General features: G+C 44.5%; 1 protein-coding gene across 5 annotated transcripts in view; it reads right to left on the reverse strand.

The window, feature by feature from the left end:
- Positions 1–315: 315 nt before the first annotated feature.
- Positions 316–23,243, reverse strand: part of LOC123507026 (calsenilin-like) — a 228,853-nt gene continuing 205,925 nt past the window's right edge. For 4 of the 5 annotated variants that reach the window (XM_045259526.1, XM_045259525.1, XM_045259528.1 and 1 more), the window contains one exon: positions 316–6,512. In XM_045259526.1, coding sequence (XP_045115461.1) covers positions 6,468–6,512 — 45 coding nt within the window. In that variant the 3' untranslated portion in view covers positions 316–6,467. Of the gene's footprint in view, positions 6,513–10,783; positions 12,367–23,243 lie in introns of those variants that run through there. The other variant, XM_045259524.1, reaches the window with a different exon arrangement.

The raw sequence follows: 23,243 nt of genomic DNA on the forward strand, positions 1-23,243 counted from the left end.
CCACCACTACTACTACTACTACTATACTACTGCCACCACCACCACCTCCACTATTACTACTGCCACCACCACCACCACCACCACCACCACCACCATTACTACTGCTACCACCACCATCACCACCAAAATTAAAATCCATCCATTCATCCACCACCATCACCACCATCACTACTACTACTGCTACTACTACTACTACTACTACTACTACTACTACTACTACTACTACTACTATTCCTACTACTATTACTACTACTACTGCTACTACTACCACCACCAGCACCACCACCGAACATGCACCGAAACAATACAACAATACTCTATGTTTAATGAGCTTTATTCGGAACAAGTCATGATAATTTTCTTCAACGGAGTAGAATAAAATTTCATGTAACAAATATTTACAGCTGACCATTCATATTTACATATGTTTCAGAGCGCACGTTAGAAAAAAAGAAAAAAAAGCCGAATGTGAGGATGAACGGGGTGAGGGCGGGTGGGGCGGGGGATGGGGGGTGGGGAGTGAGGGGACGACCATTACAGCGGGAGCATCGTGAGTCGGGGAGAGGGCGGCACACTCTCGGCCAGGGAGACTCATCACGGTGACGATAAAAAAATAATTAGTAAGTAAACAAATTAATGCAAGACAAAATCCTGCGAGAATACAGGAGGCATTGGCCGTCAGTCCGCGGCACAAATTACCCAAACTTGTGAGGAGACCTGACTGCTGCTTCCTGCAAGGCGGGACTGAGGTGGCCGCAGGCACGGCCGTCTGGAGTAGCCGCGGTGAAGGCAAAATTGAAGGCAGTGAGCGAAAGAGAACATTGATGAAAATTAATATGAAAGCTTCACAGTTTTGTAAACATGGTGCACAAGTATGTTATGAAGATCCTCTGTTTAATGTAGGGAACGTAGGTACGATGAAGAGCCACAGTTTTGATATGATGAAAAAAAGAAAGAAAGAAAAACACACTTAGATCAACTCAGAGGTGAGGGCTGGGCATTCCTCTGGACGCGGCTCCACAATCATGGCAATTAACCCATTGACACTCGCACCACCACTTCATGCGACTCCAAGCCAGCAGAGGAGCACCAGACCCTCACCACCCAGACCTGATCGTGGTGAACTACGGACTACATTATGGCTCGTGAGTGTATTTTTGATCGAAAGACTGATGGAATTACAATAGTGTCCAAGATTTTCTTGATCACTCTCTGATACGCAAAGGACACACCGCGTCTTGCCTGTGAAGGGAAACACCTGGTGACAAGAAGCCTTTACTTGGCTCATTCAGCACATTTCACTCAAGCCAGTTTCTTCAGGTATTTAGGGAAGATACAGGGTGGATGCTATGGAGGGAGCAGGAAGGACTGGAGGAGGTAGGGATGCATGAGGTGACGACAGGAAGGTGATCGTGAGGCCTCGTAGACTGCTTGAACTTAACATCAGGCGGAAACAGGTCTGTAACATTATATTCTGTGGCCTGGCGCTCTTCACTATCTACCAACCACTACCAGGGAGCAGCAGTTCTCAGTAACTTTAGACAACACACATTGACAGGCTGTAAGGCTCCCTTAGAGTTCGGAGCCCTGGCCGAGGAACCACACGGTGGCTGTCTCGTAATCCAGCGTTCCCAAGAAACACTCAGATCTTACATGCAATCTTAGTGGCTGAAGAAACTGTAAGGAGCGTAACTTTGTGCCTTAGAGAAGTACAGATTCACGAGGTGTTTTCTTCACAAGTGCTGGCGTCCTACAGTAACAGGAACAAATTGTTTCTATACAGTGGATGCCACGAGCACGGACAGACGCTGCCTTGAGTCTTGGTCACAGACAGAACAATAGCAGCGTGGGGCACGTCCCCTGAGCTGCCTCGTGCTGGTGTTTCACAACCATTCTTGGGGACGTGCGGCTCATGCAAAACAACCTCAATTAAGCAACAAGCTAGTCTGAAATTACATTATAAAAATACGCAGCGTAATGAAGGACAAGGGTCAGTATCGATAACATTTAACATAGTGTCATATATAAAAAGCTGCAAGTGTCAACATCTTGAGGCGCCAGACTGGCCGTCACGCTCCTCGGCTTGGGACGCCACGATGTGACTGTCAGTAACAAGTGCTGCATTTGACCACTCACACACGTCAGTAGCGATGGTTTGCAACTTTTCAGTGGAAAAGACATGTACTTTAACATAACTCTTATCTGAATCATTCTCAAACTCATCTTGGAATCGAAGAGGCAACAGTTTACACAAACTTGCAATGTTAACACGAGGTCGAGATACGTTCTAAAATGTAAAAAATACACGAACACTGGGAAATCTATAAAATGGTGCACACAGGGAGGACTAGAAGTATAATCTTCCGAACAATGGAAGCTTGACAGAGTAGCAACTGACCATCCACAGCCCTTAATACCAAGAGCAGCCGCGAGGGAGGCGGAGGCGTACCTGAGCGGCCCCGCGCCCACGCACGAGGCGGCGGCAGGAAGGAAGAAGGACTCAGGGAGACATTCCAGATATATCTAAAAATTTTCTTACAATGAATTACAAAAATGAGATTGTCTGGTATTGCCGAGGATAATGCACATATGTATGATAAACCAAGCATAACCCGAGAAGCAAATCAGGCGCTTCTAATAATCACTTCACACTAAAATTAACATGAATTTCGACTCCTTCACTTGACTATGAAGCTTTTAAAGAATGCCATCAGTCACTGGTGAGCGGCGCCGACAGGACTATCTCCGGCGAGCACCTGATGCGTCACTGGAGGTTCTCACTCACTTGTTTTGCACAGTAAGCCTGAGGTTCTGATTGCAGGGTGAAAGAAACGTGTGTGTGTGTGTGTGTGTGTGTGTGTGTGTGTGTGTGTGTGTGTGTGTGTGTGAAATGAAATCAGAGACTATAAATAAAGTGTAGTAGTTATGTGAGTCTCGAAGATGATCGCCGGAGCAGCGGCTTGTCTTGAGGGTGAAGGGAACGAGCGTCCAGGCTGTTTGTGAGTCGCGCCGCGGCGCAGAGTCTCGGCGTCGGGACCGCAAGTAACCAAGATCCCGGGCCGCGGCGGTTATTGCTTTCTTGACAATGTCTCCGGGCGGTGTTCCTCCTTCTTATTCGGCGCTACTGCCATTATAACAAACGAACACGGTGACCATTCATGATGACAGCACAGCCGGCCCGTCACAACCAACAGCCGTATAACCTCACGACGGGAAAAACTGCATCAAGATTAATTAATATGATAAAAAGATGCATCAACATCCCCAAGAGATTTATTGCCAGAGCTGTAGTTTATTACCACATACGTCTTTGACATCAATAACAGAATCCGCGGAAACAGCACGGACCTGACGGCGGGTCGGGTCTGATGGGTGTTGGCGCCGGGTACACGAGGAGCCACGCGTCACCCGTCACGTGACCCGTGGCTGAGGCGGAACGTATTACTTTGTATAACTGAACCTTATAAAATCCTACGACACAGTCCTTCTGCCTTGTTTTTTTTGATTATGTTGAACCATCGCCTTAATTTCTTCTTCCTTTGATTTTGAGCAGTTGGTTGCTCTGTGTCTTCCCTTGACAATGGTGGCCGTAAGTAGTGCAAAGAACACATGAACATCTGCCAATTGACTGAACTTCCGTTTGGGGTCGTTCTGTTTGTGTTCGGGAGCCGTGCAGGACTGCTGCCAAGCCCCTCCTGCCTGCCTGGCAGCGGCGGCTCGTCAGCAGGTATCGTCACCCGGGGCAGCGGCCCGGCAGGTGCCCGGGGCCCGAGTACCGTTGACTTGTTATCCCCGAGGAAGAGCAGCACCGTATTTCAGACATGTTACTTGTTACTTGAAACACAAGAGTTACTAGCTGACTAACATCTAGGAAGACTTAAGAGCCAGGTGTCTCCTCGACTACCGGGGTGTTGTGAGGGCGGTGAGGAGCGAGGAGCGAAGGATCCGCAGTGGAGGTATTACTCAAGGGAAGACACAGCTTGCAGGAAGCCCACGCCAGTGTTGGGGTTACCTTGACACTCACACCACGCCTCGCACACACATGACGCACTAATGGGGCGGGCGTGCGGCCCTCATTGAGGGCCGGCCACCCGATAGTGAAACAGAGTGGAGAATTCATAACTTTGTCTTAACACTGACAACGTTTACGAGTAAACTTCAGGTATCGTCTTTGTGTTGTCTAACGGCTACACAAGCTCTAGAACTGCCGCTTTATAGTTAATTCCTCTTGATGTACTTATCTATAAGCATTGGAATTCTACATTTAATTATTGCCTAAAGGAATTAAAACTCTAGAGAATTCCTCATAGGGAACGTGACTTAATTTTAATGCGACTTATTAACTTCCATAAACTGCTGTGGTCTATGGCTAGAATAGCTACCTTATCATAGCAGAATGTTAAATACCCTGAATTCTAACATTCTATAGCAAAACATATTGCTTCAAACACCTCAATTTAAAACACAAAGTCAAGTTTCTGTGGCAGCGGCGGCAACTCCCTCGCGTACAAAAAGCGTCGGCTCTTGCTGCCCTGACGGCACACCGAGACGCCTCCCGAAACTGTGACTACTAAAATGAATGAAGCCAAAACCTGATTGTGGCGCATGGAGGCCTATCCTTTAGTAACGAGAGAATAGCGGACACACGCCGAGTTGCTAGATGAGAGACGCCACTCTTTCCTGTCTCAGGTTTCCCATTATTCGCTAAAGGCGCGACGAGAACACTGGAGTCTCAGTGCATTTGCTTTTGCATTTCCTACACACTCATATATCACGTTCATTCCTCACAGTACGCGCGACACTGCACACCACCACCACCACTACCACCACCGCCACCACACCCCGCACTCCCATCTCTCGTCTCCGTGAGGGAGCTGCATGCGTCGCCACAAAATCCCTCTTTGTATACTACGGAAACTGTGAAGGCGAGCGGGTACTAGTGAAGTTATTCCTTATTGATGATCATCTGTAGCGCACCACACAGGTCCAGAACAAACAGTAGCACGCGGCTAGGAGAGATGGGTGACTGTGCTGGTGGGGATGGTGGTAACGCTAACGATGCGGACGTGAGAGGGTCAGGGTTGTGCTGGGAGAGGCGAGGGGCAGCCATGCTGGAACAAGGCGAAAGAGAGATCTAAGACACACCGGCTGGGTGGAGGGGATAGAAATATAAAAAAAAGCAAGTCGAACAAGCTGCGAGGTTAGAAGGCAACACTAAAATTGCCTGATAACTGAAGGTGATGGAAAGTGAATGTAGTGCAGAGAGAGAGAGAGAGAGAGAGAGAGAGAGAGAGAGAGAGAGAGAGAGAGAGAGAGAGAATGTATCCACCTCCCTCACCCTCTCCTTCCGGGCGCTGCTACAAACGCACCAGTAGCATCCTTGCCGCTCCGCCGCCGCCGCCGCCGCCGCCGCCGCCGCTGCCGGCGCCTCGTGCCCCGCGGAGTGCCGACACGCTCACACTTGACCGTCATCAGCAAATCGAACAACGAGGTCAGTATTAAAGATTAGTTTTGATGATACCCTGAAGACGAAAGATTGATAATAATAATATACGAAAAAACGGGAAAAATAAAGAATGATCTCTACGTTATGAAAACCTGGAAAGAATTATTTATTTATTTTTTTTATCGCGAAACACTAAAATGTATTTATGTATTTATATTATCGTTATGTGTATGTCTTTATACAAATTGATTGTTAAGTCAGCCTACGACTTACGCTCACTTCATACCAACTCGAGTCTAACGCTTGAGCCTTAAGCGAGCATAGCAGAGCGACATTGTGCTTGCAGTAACACCTCGACAACTACACCACACTACTGGCGGTTTCCTGGGGGGAAGAGGAGGTGGGCGCCGGGAGGTACCAGGCTCCCTTGCACCCGTCCCGCCAGCATCGAGGAGAGTCACTGGAGCCAAGGACGCAAGGGGGAGGTGTGCCTGCGGGCGCTGCGGGGCGCAGCAGGTCTGGTAATACTGCTCTCAGTAAAGCTACGCGAGTGACACCCAAGTTCTGTTTCAACTTCATACGGAGAGTTTTGAGCATTTGCGAACAGTATTGGGTCTGTACGCGTGTGTATCACTGTCACTTCCGGAAACTCGTAGGCGGGTTTCTGGTGACCTCTGGCGGCTGCAGGGTCACTGGTGGAATATTCCTGTAGTAGGGGCCGTAAGGGGAGCGGCAGGAGACGAGACCTCACCATGCAGCGTGAAGGGGAGTGGTCGAGGAGGGAATCCACATCGGCCCGCAACCCAGTGCTGCTGCTTGTATCTTTACTGCTCATGGCACTTTCCTTTTCTTTCTCAAGCTCTTTTTCCTTCACAATCTCTTGTTTCTTTTCGATTACAAGTATTTCTTTTTCCTTTATGATTTCTTCTACCTTCGATTTGCTTTCCTTTTCTTCCTTCTGGCTTTCGTTTTCTCGGTCGTTTTCCTGCGTCGGCGCCTCGGCAGCCGCACCCCCAGCGAACTACAGGCCCTCGAACACCTTCAGCGACTCCGTGATAACTTCATCCTGCCGGCGAAAAGGTAGAGGTGAGTTGTGGTGAAGAGATGGTGACAGTGATGGTGATGATGACAGTAATGATGATGGGGTGAGGTGATGAGATTTTGATGGTGGTGATAGAAGATTAAAAAATTATGATGACGAAAGATAACACACACACACACACACACACACACACACACACACACACACACACACACACACACACACACACACACACACACACACACACGGTATCGGAAAATCGGATACCACCATGGGGTTTTATAGACTTAGAATACATAAATGTAGGTACATAAGAATATGTATAAGTATGATAATATATAGAAATTTCAGCTGACACACACACACACACACACACACACACACACACACACACACACACACACACACACACACACACACACACACACACACACACACACACACACACACATCAAAGCCACACCGCAACCGAATTAGAATCGAGGACACGATGTTGGGAAGGTAGGGAGAGGCAAGAGAAATACGTGTGATGGATAACAAGATTTACTATATGTATTCATCATTCATTTATATGAAGCCTATTAGTGACATAAGCATCTCCGTGGTGCAGTAACTGGTGTACCTAGCTACGAACTGACGAAACCTGGTTCGAATCTGGACTGGCTTAGCTTTTAAAGAAATACCCAATATATGATTAAGAGTAAAAAAAAAATCAACACCTTAGGAAAAGTGTGGAAGGTGAATTGTGGAAACTCTGGTGCCGTGAGAAGAAGTAAGAGATATTCACCATACTTTAACATCCGAATGGTATGGGGAAGAGCGCCGAGGTTGAGTTACAGTATACGGCCTTGATTTTAATACCATCATACAAGTAGTGGCTCATGGGTTAGACGCAGAACAAACCACTGAAGTATGATGAGGCAAAAACGATGATATGATGCCAAGAGAAGAGAGAGGGAAATGAAAGGAAATAATACAACACTAAGTTAAAATGCAAAAAAAAAAAAAAAAAAAAAAAGAACCAATATAAAGAAAGATAAGGAGGTGAGAAGACGAAGGAAACAACTACTAGGAAGGACAGGGATGGAAGGAGAAAAAGAAAAATGATAGAGTATAGGGAGATGAAATGATGAGGAACAAGGGAAGGAAGAAGAATTGAAGGGAGAGGGATGGTGAAAATTGGTGAAGGTACGTTGATATTACTACTAAAAAAAAAAAAAAATATCGAAGAATAAAGAGGTGAGAGGATTAGGTGAGAGGAGGAAAAAGAAGGCTGTGTGAAGATGTGTGAAGACAGTTGTTGACATCAAATTCATTTAAATCAATAAAACAAAAAAGTCGATCAGATGACCTCAGTAAATACATAGTTCCCCATCATAAGCTTTAGAACACACAAACAAAACACGAAGCTAAAGAACGAGTGAAACCTTCTGCTCATTTTCCCGTGTGTCTATTGATCTCTGAGGTTCACTTATCTCCCTGCCATCACTCCAAGGCCATAGATAAAAACTCACCTTATTTGATTCCCCGAAGCTGCACGCGACGGGAGGAAGACTCGATCATTAGGCGAGGTCTCAATCACCACATTCGTTTTAGTCCGAAATGATGAAAATATTAGACTGACGGAAGCAATTAGTTTACATCACGAGGAATGACATGTTCGGGAAGCTGTCACTGGTCTTGTTAGCAGACTACTTCACTCCCTCACCACGCGTCCCGCCACAGAGAAGCAAGGCCACGTGAACCACAGAACCGTGAATAGCTTCAGGTGAACCAGGACACGAAAAATGGGAGTGTATATTGGCTACTGTATGTTTCTGTTCCCCATAATTGGTCATAAATCTGCCTCACACTCTTCCATTTTGCTTTCACTTTCCTTTTCTCCACTGTTTTCTCTCTGTCACACCATTTCTTCCTCTCTTTCCCTTTCCCTTAATGTCCTCTCTTATCTCTCTTTTTCCCTTTTTTTTTGTGTCAAATCATCTCACCTTATCTTACCGTTCGTTCCCTTTTCCCTTACCGCTCTTCCATCACCGCTGAGCTCTCCTCTTCCTTCACCTCCCTCTCTCTCTCTCTCTCTCTCTCTCTCTCTCTCTCTCTCTCTCTCTCTCTCTCTCTCTCTCTCTCTCTCTCTCTCTCTCCATATCCAGGTAATAAAACAGGTGGACTGGCAACCTTAAGCAATTTATAAAGCATAATGGATGTGTGTATTTTTAGTTACGTTCCCTTGAAGTGGGTCGAGAGGTTTAGTCTTTTTATTGCTCGTATTCTTATTAGTATTTCATGTAACAATTACTCAAGATAAAAATGTGTTTAGAGTAAAAAACAATCTATTACTTCTCTTGGTAAGTCTAAAAAGAAAAAGCTGAGTATTATTTCTAGTGTGTGCGTGTGATGTGAGTTTGTGTGCAATTTTTAGTTTGTTTAAGTTTGTGTTGCTATTGTTTGTTGAGTGTATTGTGTTGAGAAGATTGCGTCATTCATTCTTAACTGTTTTGTGTTTTATCTGCTGTGTTGTTGTATTGAAAGTCATGATTCGCTTGTGTGTCTCCAGGGAACTTTCATTTCGTTGTATGAATATATATTATGTATAATGATGCCACATGGTGTCACCCACAAAAGTATGTCTATAAATTATGTCTATGATGTTATATTTTCCTATATATTATGTAGTTAATGTAATCAATGCAAACAGTTAAGTTACAACCTTCATCTCTAAATATAAGGAAAACTAGTTAATTTTAGGAATATTCATCATAATCGGGAAATTTTCAACATTTTTAAGACAGAGTAAACGAACTCCACGGCTGGTGCTGCAGGGAACCCTTCCTCTCCCTGTCACGGGGACGGGTCGAGCTGGGGTGAGTGACGCATGGAGTTGGCAAGGTTATTCCCCCTCATTTACCAAGGCTTCTCCTCCCGTCCCTCTACTTCCCTCACCGCTCATCGCATTGTGTTACGGGAGACTCTTGACACCTCCATTCACAGCCACACAAAGCTATCGGTGTCCAGCTCTCCGTGGCTTCCCATTGCCCTTAATCCCAGCATAGAATCCCTCTGCCGGACAAGCAATGGTTCCCTACTGCGTTCCTCTTAACCATCGTGCATCTTCCTAGTAGTGTCCCGCTAGTACTTCCAGTTGTCTTCTGTTTGGAGTCCTTACTAATAAAGGAATTAACAATTATTCCCACTAGACTTCTCTGTCACCCGGTTTGAAATAGTATTCAATCCTTACTCTCCTCCCTCAATTAATTCTTGTTACAGCGTTCTTTCTTTCTACTTTTTGCTGTCCACCCCTGACATACCAGTTACCAAGGCATTTTCGTCCAGGTCTGTGACTCTAAATTTTGCAAAGCGTTCCATTATGCAAGGCGACGTGAGGCTTCTTAATCGGATTTGGTGACCTAGTGAAAACATCGCTTACTTGCAGAATTGAACGCAAGAAGTATGTAGCTGTCTGTCTTCTTTCTTTTTTGTCTCTCCATCTAATTTCTATAGTGAGCAGAGGTGTGGGTGAGTGGATACAGAGGTGAAGGGAGCACGGTGGGCGTTGCTGGGGCGGGCTTAAGGCAGAATGTGGGTACTGGTGTCAGTGATGAGGCTTCCCCACTCCCTCACTTCCACCTGAAAGACCTAATGCGAGGCCAATAAAGGTGTCCCAGGTGCAGACAGAAGGCCAATAATCAGCCACATGAGCAGTGGGGGAGTACGTCACCGCCAGCCCGCGACACATAGCCAGCTAGAGACACCTGTCGACGCTCACCAGCATTAGATTACAGTAGCTGCGTCCTTGTGACATGTTTGAGTATCCAAGAAGTACAACTGCTAGTGCAGACATAGCCTACACCTGCAAGCTTGATAACACTGGACTCCTAGACGTTCAAAGTATACTATAATATAACCTATAAATATGACAATTTAATTTGGTTGTGTTCTAATAAATATCAAATATCACAAAGTCTTTCTGAAGATGTAAAGCACATATTATGTGTGGCGGCACAGCGCGGCCAGACAGATACAGGGTGGAAGTTCTAGGTCGACTTGTGAATAGGCTTCATCAACATCTCTGGGGGGGATTAAATGCGTGGCGGCCAGGCTCCCACCGGGCCTCCAAGCAGTACAGGGCCCACCGTAGGCTTACGGTGGGATTGATTCGTAAGAAATGTAGCGCTAAGGAGGGAAAAGTTTGTATGTGCCGACAAGACTGAGCGCACCATTAAGGTAAATGTAAATGTTATTCAGTCTACAAAAGAAGGATCGATTTTTTTCTAATGGCATGGGAGAGGAAGTCTCACCTCGACAAGCGTCCTCAGGCGGAGAAGAGATTCATGTTCATGCGAGAGATGATAACATTGAGGCCGTACAGAATGCCGCCAGTGATGACGAGCGCCAGGGCAAAGCACAGCACCTTAGGAAGGAAGTCCTGCTCCTCCTTGCCCGGCGGACAATACTCGTCGTCGTGAGAGATGGGCAGCCGCACGTGTGGTCGCCGGTCGTAGTGGCCCATTAGCTGTACAAACTCCCGTTCGTCGGTCTCAGATTCTGTCATTTCAGTCTCGAACGTTTCTGTCCGAGTCTCACAGTCAAAGGAGACACTCTTGTTGGCACGATAGCACGCCCGGCGGGTCGGGTCCACCATGAGGCCTGAGCGGCGCTGCTGCAGGTTCACGGTGGTCGGAGTGAGGGGCCGCGGGCAGCCATGCTGGTCCTTCTGAGGAGGCTGCTGCTGCACGATGACTGGTGTGAAGGTCAAGCTGTTGGACTTGAGCATAACCACCCGTGGGTTTTTGAGTAGCTTCTCTTCCTCCACCTTCTCGCCCTCATCCTCGGGAGGCACCGCCATGTTGAGCTCCTCAGTGGCGGTGCTGTGGATGCTGCTCGGTCGAGAGTCATTCGTATCGCTGCTGGCGCTTGGGGTTCTACTGAAGGATCTTTGCAGCTTAGCCGGGCTGGCTGGCCGGTCGAGGGCGCCACTGATGCTACTTGACCTCAGGGGCCCGTTGGCAGAGCGGAGTGTGGCAGACCTTGTAAAGGCCGGCCGGGCCATGTGGGGCAAGACGCCATTGCCCGAGGTGTGGCACAGGCTGGAAAGTGAGCCCGTGCAGTGGTTGAGCTCGGCGGTGATGAGGTGACTGGTGGCAGCAGGACATTGTTGCACCAGGGGGGACTTTGCTCGACCTCTGGTAGGAAGGGAAAGGGATCGTTCTTCCTCGGGGACAAGGTCACCCTTCACACGCGCGCTACCCGTGTCGGCCAGAGCCACGTGGTTGGCGGTGCTGAGGTTGACCTTGGTGCCCCGAGGCGGCTTGTAGGTGACCACCGTGTCGCGGGGCACCACCGCGGCCATCAGCATGGCTCCACCGCCAATGCTGCTCGTTCTTTTATTTCCATTGTGTAGGTGCGGTGACTCCTTTCATGATGGCACTAAACACACACTGTTGGTACAGCCAAGGAGGAGTAGGAGTGAGAGTGGCGTTCAGGCCATCCCGCTGACACGTGGCATGAAAACACCTGCCTGGAGTGTCGCGGGCAGCGAGTCTGACAAGCCCTCTGTTATTTATGAGCGACACCCAAAAACCGGCGACACAGATGTTACGAAAACATGGAAAACTCAGCGGCCGGTAACAGGGCGGCCTCAGGGTGGTGGCGCGGGTGACTGAGGCCTCACTGCCTTCTGCCTCCCCGCCACCCGCCGCGGGACGCCAGAGGTACGAGAATTGTGTCCCCAATACCGTTCTGATCCATTACACATATATCTTATTAATCACGATTCGTTATCCACTTACAGTTACGAAAGCCAGATGACGATGCGGATCGAGTGGTGGGCAAGGTAGCCGCAGCCTGCACGATGCTGACACCGGTAGGCGCCTTCACCTGACCTGGACAGTACACGCGGCACATAAAAAAACATCACACATGAGCTCCTTATGTTACGTCGCCAGATGTTCACTACGCAATGGAAGGTATCTAACTCGCCGCACATTGCTTGGGAACATCTTCAAGCAATAACAGTCGACTTGATTGCGTTGCTCCTCGGCCGATCCCACCGCGCTCCATTTAATGCACGAATCAATTAAGAACAATTTACCTGGACAAATCGACTTTCTAATTGCAACTTTCCAAACACATTTACATTTTAGCAAGTTTATTAAGTTCGTCAGATCTTATTTTTAGCCAAGCTGACATCCATGGAACTTATATGACGGTAGTGTGACACACATACACACACACACACACACACACACACACACACACACACACAGAGAGAGAGAGAGAGAGACAGAGAGAGAGAGAGAGAGAGAGAGAGAGAGAGAGAGAGAGAGAGAGAGAGAGAGAGAGAGAGAGAGAGAGAGAGAGAGAGAGAGAGAGAGGAAGCCGAAGAAGAGCAGCAGCTGTGGTGACCTTGCGGTATTGGAGCGTGTTTTGGTGAGGCGAAGTTAATCTCTCTCTCTCTCTCTCTCTCTCTCTCTCTCTCTCTCTCTCTCTCTCTCTCTCTCTCTCATTGTTACATTAAATATTACATTTCGTCCCTCAGTAGATCCAGTACTACGCCTCGTTCAGTGTGTATGTATGTCTGTGTGTGTGTGTGTGTGTGTGTGTGTGTGTGTGTGTGTGTGTGTGTGTGTGTGTGTGTGTGTGTGTGTGTGTGTGTGTGTGTGTGTGTGTGTGTGTGTGTGTGTGTGTGTGTGTGTGTGTGTGTGTGTGTGTGTGTGTGAGTTATTATGTCCTTGGTTTTGTTCATTTGTCTTGTCACTCGGTTATCTCTCTGTTTACCTATCTTTTTTTTTTTCCTGTGTGTTTGTATGGTACATTTTGCTAATGTATCTCTGTCTTTTTATCTTTGTCTATTTCTGTATCTTCGTAATGGTCTATTCCTCGCTTTGTCCGTCTATCCCTTAATTATATTCACGTTAATTTGTCTCTACATTAGTCTGTGCGTCTATTCACAGTTATGCGTGTCTTTTAATCTGTGACTTCAATTCCGTTTGTTTGTTTACAATTATGTCTGTTTACCTGTCTATATATAAACAATATTGCTTATTTGTCTCTTTCAATGATTATTTATTTATTTATTTATTATTTTTTTTTCTTAAACTACGATTAAGTTCCTGCTTGCCTGCCTATCTATCTGCAATTCTGTCCGTCTGTCTGTTTATGTGGCTCAGCTCAGATGCATCCCATAACCATTCCTGGAGCGGAACGGTCCCTGTTTCACTTTAATTGAGAGGATGCAGACGTGGTTTGGACTGAACGCAGACCAATTAATGAATCCAAGCGGATGTGTGTGTGTGTGTGTGTGTGTGTGTGTGTGTGTGTGTGTGTGTGTGTGTGTGTGTGTGTGTGTGTGTGTGTGTGTGTGTGTGTGTGTGTGTGTGTGTGTGTGTGTGTGTGTGTGTGTGTGTGTGTGTGTGTGTGTGTGTGTGTGTGTGTGTGTGTGTGTGTGTGTGTGTGTGTGTGCGCGAGAGAAAGAGAGAGAAAGAGCGTGCGAGTGCGCTCGAACGAATGTGTGTATTAATTCTAATCCTCTTGCGCCACCACTCCTGCCATTACTAATGCTATGACCATGACATTTTTTCTCTCCACCACCACCACCACCACCACCACCACCACCACCACCACCGTCACCACTGTCACCACCTCCATCAAAATTTCTCTCTTAAGTCTTGGTTTTCCGTCCACCTTCCCTTTCTTTGGGAGTTTACCATGACAACATCTGTTTATATTATGTGAGGTAATTCATGCTGGTGGTGTTACTGTACCGCTGCTGCTTCTGGCCTCGGTATTATAAGGTGATGTGGCGATTATTTCAAGACGGTTTAATATTTGTCTGAATGGCGATTTGTAGTTTAAGTTACATTGTGATTAAAGTTTTTTCCATAATCTGTTAACACTATGGGTATGATGGTGATGAATCTGATGGTGGTAGTGGTAATGGTTGTGATGGTGACAATAGTGATATGAGAAGTGGTGATAATGAAGATGATGGTGAATAATGATGAAAAAGGCGGTTATAGTAATGGTGGTGTTGGTGATGGTGATGGTGATGGCACAGTGACTAGTCTGACCATCTTCTATAAGGTTTCCACGTAACAGCTGGTCGTGAAGTCACCTCGCGCCATATCACCACTACCATCACAACTGCCACGCCTTACTGAACAATGTCAAGGCTAAAAAGACGAAAAAAAAAAAGAAGGAAAAATGACAATTATGCAGCATTTTTTGTGCCAGCTTTCTTCGCATTTACATACAGCTAACAATGTAATGTTCAATTATAAGTCTGGTTGTCTACGGTGTGTGTGTGTGTGTGTGTGTGTGTGTGTGTGTGTGTGTGTGTGTGTGTGTGTGTGTGTGTGTGTGTGTGTGTGTGTGTGTGTGTGTGTGTGTGTGTGTGTGTGTGTGTGTGTGTTTTGGCCATTCTGTCTAATTTATTAGAAAAAGAGAGAAAGCGTGAAAGAAATGTAGATGACCTTAAGGATAATATTCTAACAACTTGAAAAAAAAATACTTTAGCAATATTGCAACTGTTTTCATCATTATACGTATCACCATCACCACCACCACCACAACTACTACTACTACTACTACTACTACTACTACTACTACTACTACTACTACTACTACTACTACTACTACTTCTACTACTACTACTACTATTTCTACTACTACTACTACTATCATTATCATTATTATTATTTTTATTATTATTATTATTGTTATTATTTGTATCATTTTAATACTACTTCTATTACATGCTCCACTGATAATAAGAATGTCAGCAAAGCCTCCAGGCGTATAAGGCAAAGACAAAAAACTACAGCAGCATGGCTTGCTTGATCCCCTTGTGAAAGTCTACGGTTCGAGGTACCCATGTTTCACTAACGTCGGGACGCCCCACAAGTGCGCGGTTTATATTTATACAATATTCTTACGTGCGAGTATGTATAATTCACCTCGGTCTCCTGCTGGTCACCCAGCCAGTCTTTCCCATTACGGAGCGAGCTCACAGCTCATAGACCGATCTTCGGGTAGGACTGAGACCACAACACATTCCACACACCGGGAAAGCGAGACCACAACCCCTCGAGTTACATCCCGTACCTATTTACTGTGTGTGTGTGTGTGTGTGTGTGTGTGTGTGTGTGTATGTGTGTGTGTGTGTGTGTGTGTGTGTGTGTGTGTGTGTGTGTGTGTGTGTTTCAGCGCACCGCATACGCGTTGTTATTAGAATTGACATAGTGTTGCATAGCATGCCTTACGTAGAATAAGCATGATAGTCTTAAAAAGTAAAAGAAAACGAGTCCTACCCTCAGAGAAAATGGTAAAGAAGCACCGGTAACTGTGGTATTGTGAGGGAAAAAATAGCAAAGTTTATCCTTCAGAATATGCAAGAATACAAAACAAATATGCAGATGAAAGATGTTGAACCAGATGACTCCTTTCTGTTTTTGAACTAGGTGTGGCTGGATCTTTGTTTGCTAACCCATGATGACTAAGAAACAACAGATTTTAATGTATTGAAATGATGACATATGAAAACGCTACTAAGACGCATTGTTTAAATTCTTTACTTTAGGCTGAAGGCAAATGGCGACACGTACTAAGTAAAAGCAATCAAATATCTATATGGGAAATAAATTATCACTTAAATACATTAACGTCCATGTTTATACTAACATTTTCTTCGTTCCGCAGGTGCAAGTCACGCTAGAAAACGCTAGCATTCACATTCTCTTTCAACATGAGCTCAAAGAAAATGGATGAAGCATTGGCAGGATATTTTTTCTTCTCGTTCAAGATAATTTGAGCCTCTGTTAACATTTTCCTTGCCAATTAGCGGTAAAAGTAATAAAACAATCAACTGTGCAGGATGTGAAGTCACGGGGAAGAAAGTGTTGAAAGATGACGAGGGGCGATGGGGAAGGATGGGAAGTGCAGGGAGGTAAGAGAGTGGGAGGCGTAAGGACGTGACTGGTAAATATAATGCTATGTTGTTTATTACTCGAATTCCATATAGGAAATATCACGACTGGAAAAAAATAACAATGATTAGTGAAACAGAAAGGGGGAGTGGAGCATAATATTTCGAAAAAAAAGTATAAACGCGGTGGAACAAGAATACTATGAAAAATTCCCTAAAATGTATTGCAGGAAAGAAGAGAAGTAGGAAAAACCTGTTGATACTATTAAAACCTCAAAATATCTTTTAACAGTAACAATTTAACACAACTTCCTTTGAGTTTTCCCAAATAAAACCTAAAAAACAAAGACTAAGTAATAGAATAAATCAAGATACCAATCTAATTTTACCATAAAACTTTCCCAAATTAAGTAAGACCAAGAAAAAAGGAGGAAATTGAATGAAAAAGCTTAATTTTTCATCAGCATCCACACCATGCATAAAGCAGTGGCGGCAGCCCAGCGTGGCGCGGGAAGGGTGTGGAGCTTGAAACCTTTATGATTCACTTCACTGCACAACCCAGGGCAAAATGTTTGGAGAGTGTTACAAGGGCTGGCGCTGCAAAGACTTACGAACCTCTCTTCCAGCCAGACTGTCAGCCTTAAGCCCTACCTACAGGAAAACAAAGGGGTGAGTTCTCTCCGTCCAATGCTCATCTAAGGGAGGTAGTGTTGATAAATCAGAAGAAAACTGGTATTCTCTGTCTCCGTCTCTGTCTCTCTACGTCTGTTTGTTTGTTTGTTTGTTTGTTTGTTTGTTTGTTTGTTTGTTTCTCTCTCTCTCTCTCTCTCTCTCTCTCTCTCTCTCTCTCTCTCTCTCTCTCTCTCTAAGACAGAGTGAGATGGGCATCAGAAATATCTATAACTAGTTTGATTCAGAAACCTTCAAGGATACTCAAGACTTCGCGAGTCTGTCTGTCTCTTAAGTGACCTCTTTTCCTCACACGAGTAGCTCAGAAATTTATCTATGCCTTGATACGTATAATTTGCAGACACATCTTTAAAACTTGTAAGTCGTAACACCATGATCCTAGGCTGACCTACTAATAAATACGTACATCTTGGAAATAATCTTCCATCTGTCTTTCTCTTCCACCATAGATACCGACAAGGCTTCTCATCCAGTACTCAGGCTTCCTTCCCCTCTTCCTCCTCCTCCTTCACCACTATTTCTCTCTCTCTCACCTTGTTCCTGCTCCGCTCTGCTGTGTGGGGGAAGTAAACTAGGCATTCATTTTTTATTGTATAATATTAATAACACTGTAGTTTTACGACGCATTTCACTTTCTAAATTAATGTCATATAAATGATTATCATGAACAAGTATGCATTGATAATCCGTAAATTTTGGATAACTTACCCATCCCTGAAGACAGTGCTATTCTCTATTAACCAATTCACTGTTATTCGGTACACATTTCCATAATCACTAACAATTCAGAGGTTCTTAGTCCCATTTTACAATAACCTCCAAAAATCATACTGGCTGAAAACTGTAAAATCTATCAATTCAAATGGCTAATACTGAGACGTGTTGTATTTCCTATCAATAACAAATTTTCCTTAAAAAAAGAAAGAAAAATATGTGCATTGATATGGAAGATACTCAACATTAAACAACGAACTCAATGAGCAAATGAGCAACATAATAGCGACCTAACACCAGCGAGTCGTAATCAACAAACGGCTGCGTAGGTAACCAGACAGTAGGGGAAAAAATCTCGGTTATGTAAAAGAGTGCCACGTTAGGTGTAAGAAAAACGCAGACAAAAAAAAAAAAAAAAAAAAAAAACATAAAAAGAAGAAAATACGTAAGGTAAAGGAGAACTGTTCTATTTTGGTCAATGGTGAGAAACAAACGTCCGCGTGATTTATTTCATACACGTATTCAACAGATCTGCGGGAGGATGTATACGTTGTACTTCAGGCTCGATACTATGCAGCCAGAATATGGCAGTTGTCTTCCTCTGGCACAAAAAAGAGATGCCGTGTAACCCAAAAAACATACGATTACAATTAAATAAGTCTGAAATACAAGTGTCATTCATGCAATGCTTTCGTGATGACTAACGAACAACCTTGCTTTTGAATCTCTCTCTCTCTCTCTCTCTCTCTAGTCAACCCTGAGAGAGCGATAAATTCCGGAACATTGTGTAAATTTTCCCCCAGGTGGTGAGTCGTCGGAATTTCCTGGCGCTTCACTTCTTTCGTCGCCTTTCCTTTCAGGCAGGACGCGAACTGTCAGTTTGTCTTTCCTTTCCTCCTCCTTCACCATATTCTTTACACTCTTTCTGTCGCCTTCCTTCCTTTTCCTGGCTATCTAACCTCCCTCTCCTCTTCCCTTTATTACTTTCTAATTTTCCCTTCTGAGTCTTTTCTTTCTAAACCTCTGATCCAGTCTGCTCATAAATCAATTGATGGAGTTAAAAATAGCATATCTTTATCATGATTTGGTCTTACGATCCAATAGAGTAATTTGTTTTACTGCTAATTATTGTCCTGCTGGTAACATGACTCCTTTAAGTGACTCTTCTAATGTGTTTTGATATTAATTTGCTACTGAGTGACATTTCCCACTTTTGTTCTGACACTTATATTGCTCTATGTGACTATTGTTTCTATTGTTTGGTATCTTTACTGTAGATATTAATTCTGTATCGATTCAATGCAATATTTGGTAATTTCTCTCGTAAAAAAAATAATAAACCCTGATGATTCTAGGCACTCATATAGAAGTTAATAAGTTTTCTCGCTTTTGATATTCAGATTCTGACATGAAATGTTAATTTTGCTTTCATTCAATGTCTCATATTGTTTCTATTAATGAATATTTGCTGTATTGCATAATGCAGTTTCATAAGTCAGTCATCACGTTTGCATGGCTATCTACCCACCAATCTATCTATCTATCTATCTTTTATCTATGCTATCTATCCTCCTCACTTTTTTCTCTTTCCATCACTCTATCTATCTATCTATACGTCTATTTATCTATTCATCTATCTATCTTTTCATCTTTCTATCTATCTACTTACCTATGTATGTATGTATATATGTATGTATGTATGTATGTACGTAAGGATGCATCTGTTTATCTGTCCACCATCTACAAGTGTTCCCGCGTCAGCTCTCAGCACGCACAGTGAAGGCAAAACTCTGCATCAACACCTGCCACCTTTACGTCACTGGCGGCGCTCGCTCGCTAAAAACAGGGAGATTAATCCTTGCTTTCAGACAGGAGAAGGTCACGAGTCCCTTTGAGTATTAGAATGTGAAGAGATTAATGTTCTGATACCTGTGTGTGTGTGTGTGTGTGTGTGTGTGTGTGTGTGTGTTTCACTGTTTGATCTGCTGCAGTCTCTGACGAGACAGCCAGACGTTACCCTACGGAACGAGCTCAGAGCTCATTATTTCCGATCTTCGGATAGGCCTGAGACCAGGCACACACCACACACCGGGACAACAAGGTCACAACTCCTCGATTTACATCCCGTACCTACTCACTGCTAGGTGAACAGGGGCTACACGTGAAAGGAGACACACCCAAATATCTCCACCCGGCCGGGGAATCGAACCCCGGTCCTCTGGCTTGTGAAGCCAGCGCTCTAACCACTGAGCTACCGGGTGTGTGTGTGTGTGTGTATGTGTGTTTGACGGTGGATTTGCACAGTTTTACTTCGTGTTCTCCTTTCATGACTTATCTAAACATGTGATGGTGATTTGCCGCTGCAGGAGTCAAGGGCACAGGTGGAGTGTCCTTACAGCGTTCCCGAGTCTTAACCTTATCAATGCTATTTGCCACACTTTACCTTCACTTTCAACCATTCTGAGACATATTTGTACATTCAATAGCTATCTCTAAATATTGTACTAGCCAGAAATTGCAATATCTATTCCTTTTTACAACTTCTTTCTTGTGGACTATCATAAACAACCCATGCGTTTATTTAAGTGCTGAAAAATAACTGTAGAAATGTAAAAGAAAGCCTACAAAAGTTGAAGAAGGAGAAATTAAACGGAAGCAGAGAGATATGGGAAGGGAGGCGACATGATAGGAAGATAATAACTGACTGATTAAGAAATATGTCCTGGCGACACAACACGATCATATGACGCCTGTGATGGGAGAGAAGAGGGATGGGATATTCGGATGGTACGATGGAAAAGATGAAAAACGAAGGAATGTAAAGGAAACGAAGAAAGGAGAGAAAAAGGAGTTTGGAGGAGACAGGGAGGAGTGAGGAGCAAGGGAGGGAGGGCAGGATCAGGAATCAGGAGTAGAGAAACCTCAGGCAACACTCAAGAAAAGGCGAGGCTTAGTTCACTGTTCACGAGGGGCTTCCTGAGAGGGTGATCCAGGCCCCCCACCATCACTCCTCGCTTCTCATCACTTAAAATACCTTCTCATCCTCACAGATCCTCACATCCCCCTTCTTTCCTCACAATACTTCCTCACTTAACACTATTTATATCACTTCCATCTTATACTTCACAATCCTCTCCTTTCCCATACTCTTCCTTAACCTAGCTTTAAGTGACCTCAAGGAAGCACGCACACTTGCAAAAAGAATTAGTATAGTTAGAAACCTTTTTGATACGACAGACAAGAAGAAACAAGACTCACACTTCTTATACACGTTAAGGAAAGCCCAGGAATCACTGATGGTGGAGATAAGTGACCATGTATATAGGTGAAAGTAAACACGTGCTCGTACTCACACACACCTGCTGTTATTGTGTTCAGCCTTCTGAGAATAAAGTTGAAGGTAAATTAGGAAGGAATAAGGAAATGTGAGATACCTTGGTAAATGCTCATCTCTCTCTCTTTCTCTCTCTCTCTCTCTCTCTCTCTCTCTCTCTGTTTTGGATGATAGTCAGTGCTGCCAGCCGAGACAAGGTCAAGAGGTGAAGCAGTTCAAGGGCACGGAAGAAGAAATGAGTAAAAAAAAAACGGAGAGCGAGCGTCACCAAAAATACTAGGCCATAGAAAACGGATTAAGCGAGACGGTATTGAGAACTCGACCAGTGAGGACACCTGGACTTCATCGCCGCCTGCTGGGTACTCCTGCTGCTCCTGCTAATGTTGTTACGATTGCTGCTGGTATTACAACTTGAGGCTTTGAAATATGAGTAGCTAATATGAGTCTTTGAAGATAGTTGGGATAGAATGCAGAAGTGTTTTAGAATATGGTCCTAATACTAAAGACACGGCTCTCGGGACTCCTCAGGTGAGACGAACAACACCCATAACACCTAGCACAACACCACAACACAACCATTACTGTACACTTGTAGGAAAGGAAAAGGCGGGAAGCGAATCTTAGGCGTCCATTTCCGTGAGAGGTGAGGTCATGAAGGTTGAAGTAATTTATGTACTGAAACCTTTACACTTTTTTAAAGGAGCCATTGTGCTGATATTAATCTTTCCTGCAGTTTTATAAGAGTTTTTGGAGATTGCACCCTTATTTAACGAACAAAAGTAAGAAAAAAGTATAATGACTTTAGCAACGTTGTGTGTGTGTGTGTGTGTGTGTGTGTGTGTGTGTGTGTGTGTGTGTGTGTGTGTGTACAAGAGAGCATCGTCTATTCGCACCAGTAATTCTCAGCACACTTCATGACTACACCATTAATTTTCACGCATCATATTACACGCAGGGTGAGAGTGTCTGCTGGGAGCGCTGTCAGTACTGTTTAGGATCGCTGGCCTTTGGAGTTGGTCTTTTATGCTCGCGTGCAGGAATAATACCGGGTTTTATTATGTTTATATATAGGAAGATCATAAGTATTTGTAGAAGTCATAGAATCTGAGTTATACGCGATTCTCTCTCTCTCTCTCTCTCTCTCTCTCTCTCTCTCTCTCTCTCTCTCTCTCTCTCTCTAACATGTTTTCTTTCTTTACGTTGTATTCCTTTTTCTTTCACTCGTTCTTTCTGGTCACTCAATCTTTCGTCGTCACTCTTTGTCTCTTCCTCCCCGCCCTTTTCTCTCCTACTGTCACGTTCCTTGCTTTGTCATCAGAAGAATGTTATATGTCTTGCTTTTCCTGAGCTTAGCCGCAACAAGCTCTTCTCCGGAAGCCATGAAGGTTAGGAGCAGATTTCAGACCAAGAAACGAATACATATTAGGTGGTGTGTGTGTGTGTGTGTGTGTGTGTGTGTGTGTGTGTGTGTGTGTGTGTGTGTGTGTGTGTGTGTGTGTGTGTGTGTGTGTGTGTGTGTGTGTGTGTGTGTGTGTGTGTGTTGTGTGTGTGGAATGGGGGCCACAGGTCGTCATCCATTTACGGAAGTGAAAATGAGATTAAAGCCTCAACACGAGTAGAAAAGTGAGCAAGGGAGTGGACAGCGCCACCTGCTCCTGCACCGCGACTTCCGATGTGAGAGTGTTTACCTTACTCTCACGGAAGTAGTGTTTTTTTTTCTTTTTTAAGTGTTTTATACCATTATTTCAGAACTTTTTTGTAATTTTCATAATCATTGGAGTTTCTTGAGATACTGTAGATCTTTTAGTTCTCTTTTTAGTTGCTGAAAACTTTTAATAGAAGAATTTTTAAAAGATCTAAAATTTTTCACCACATGTTGTCAACCACTACAAGATGAATGGTGTGTGATCTACTCCACAATTATTGTAAATGTTTGACAAATCCACATGGATGAAGAAAGACAATGAATGTTCCTTGTAATGTAGACAGCGATGCAGGAAGAGGCGCGCAGATCATGGGTAGGAACAAACAATTCCTGAGGAAGCAATGGACAGATCCCCGCCCCAACAAAGAGACCAACATCTTGCCTCCCTCCTCC

Source organism: Portunus trituberculatus, chromosome 21 (genome assembly GCF_017591435.1).
Source record: "Portunus trituberculatus isolate SZX2019 chromosome 21, ASM1759143v1, whole genome shotgun sequence".
NCBI classification, from domain to species: Eukaryota; Metazoa; Arthropoda; class Malacostraca; order Decapoda; family Portunidae; genus Portunus; species Portunus trituberculatus.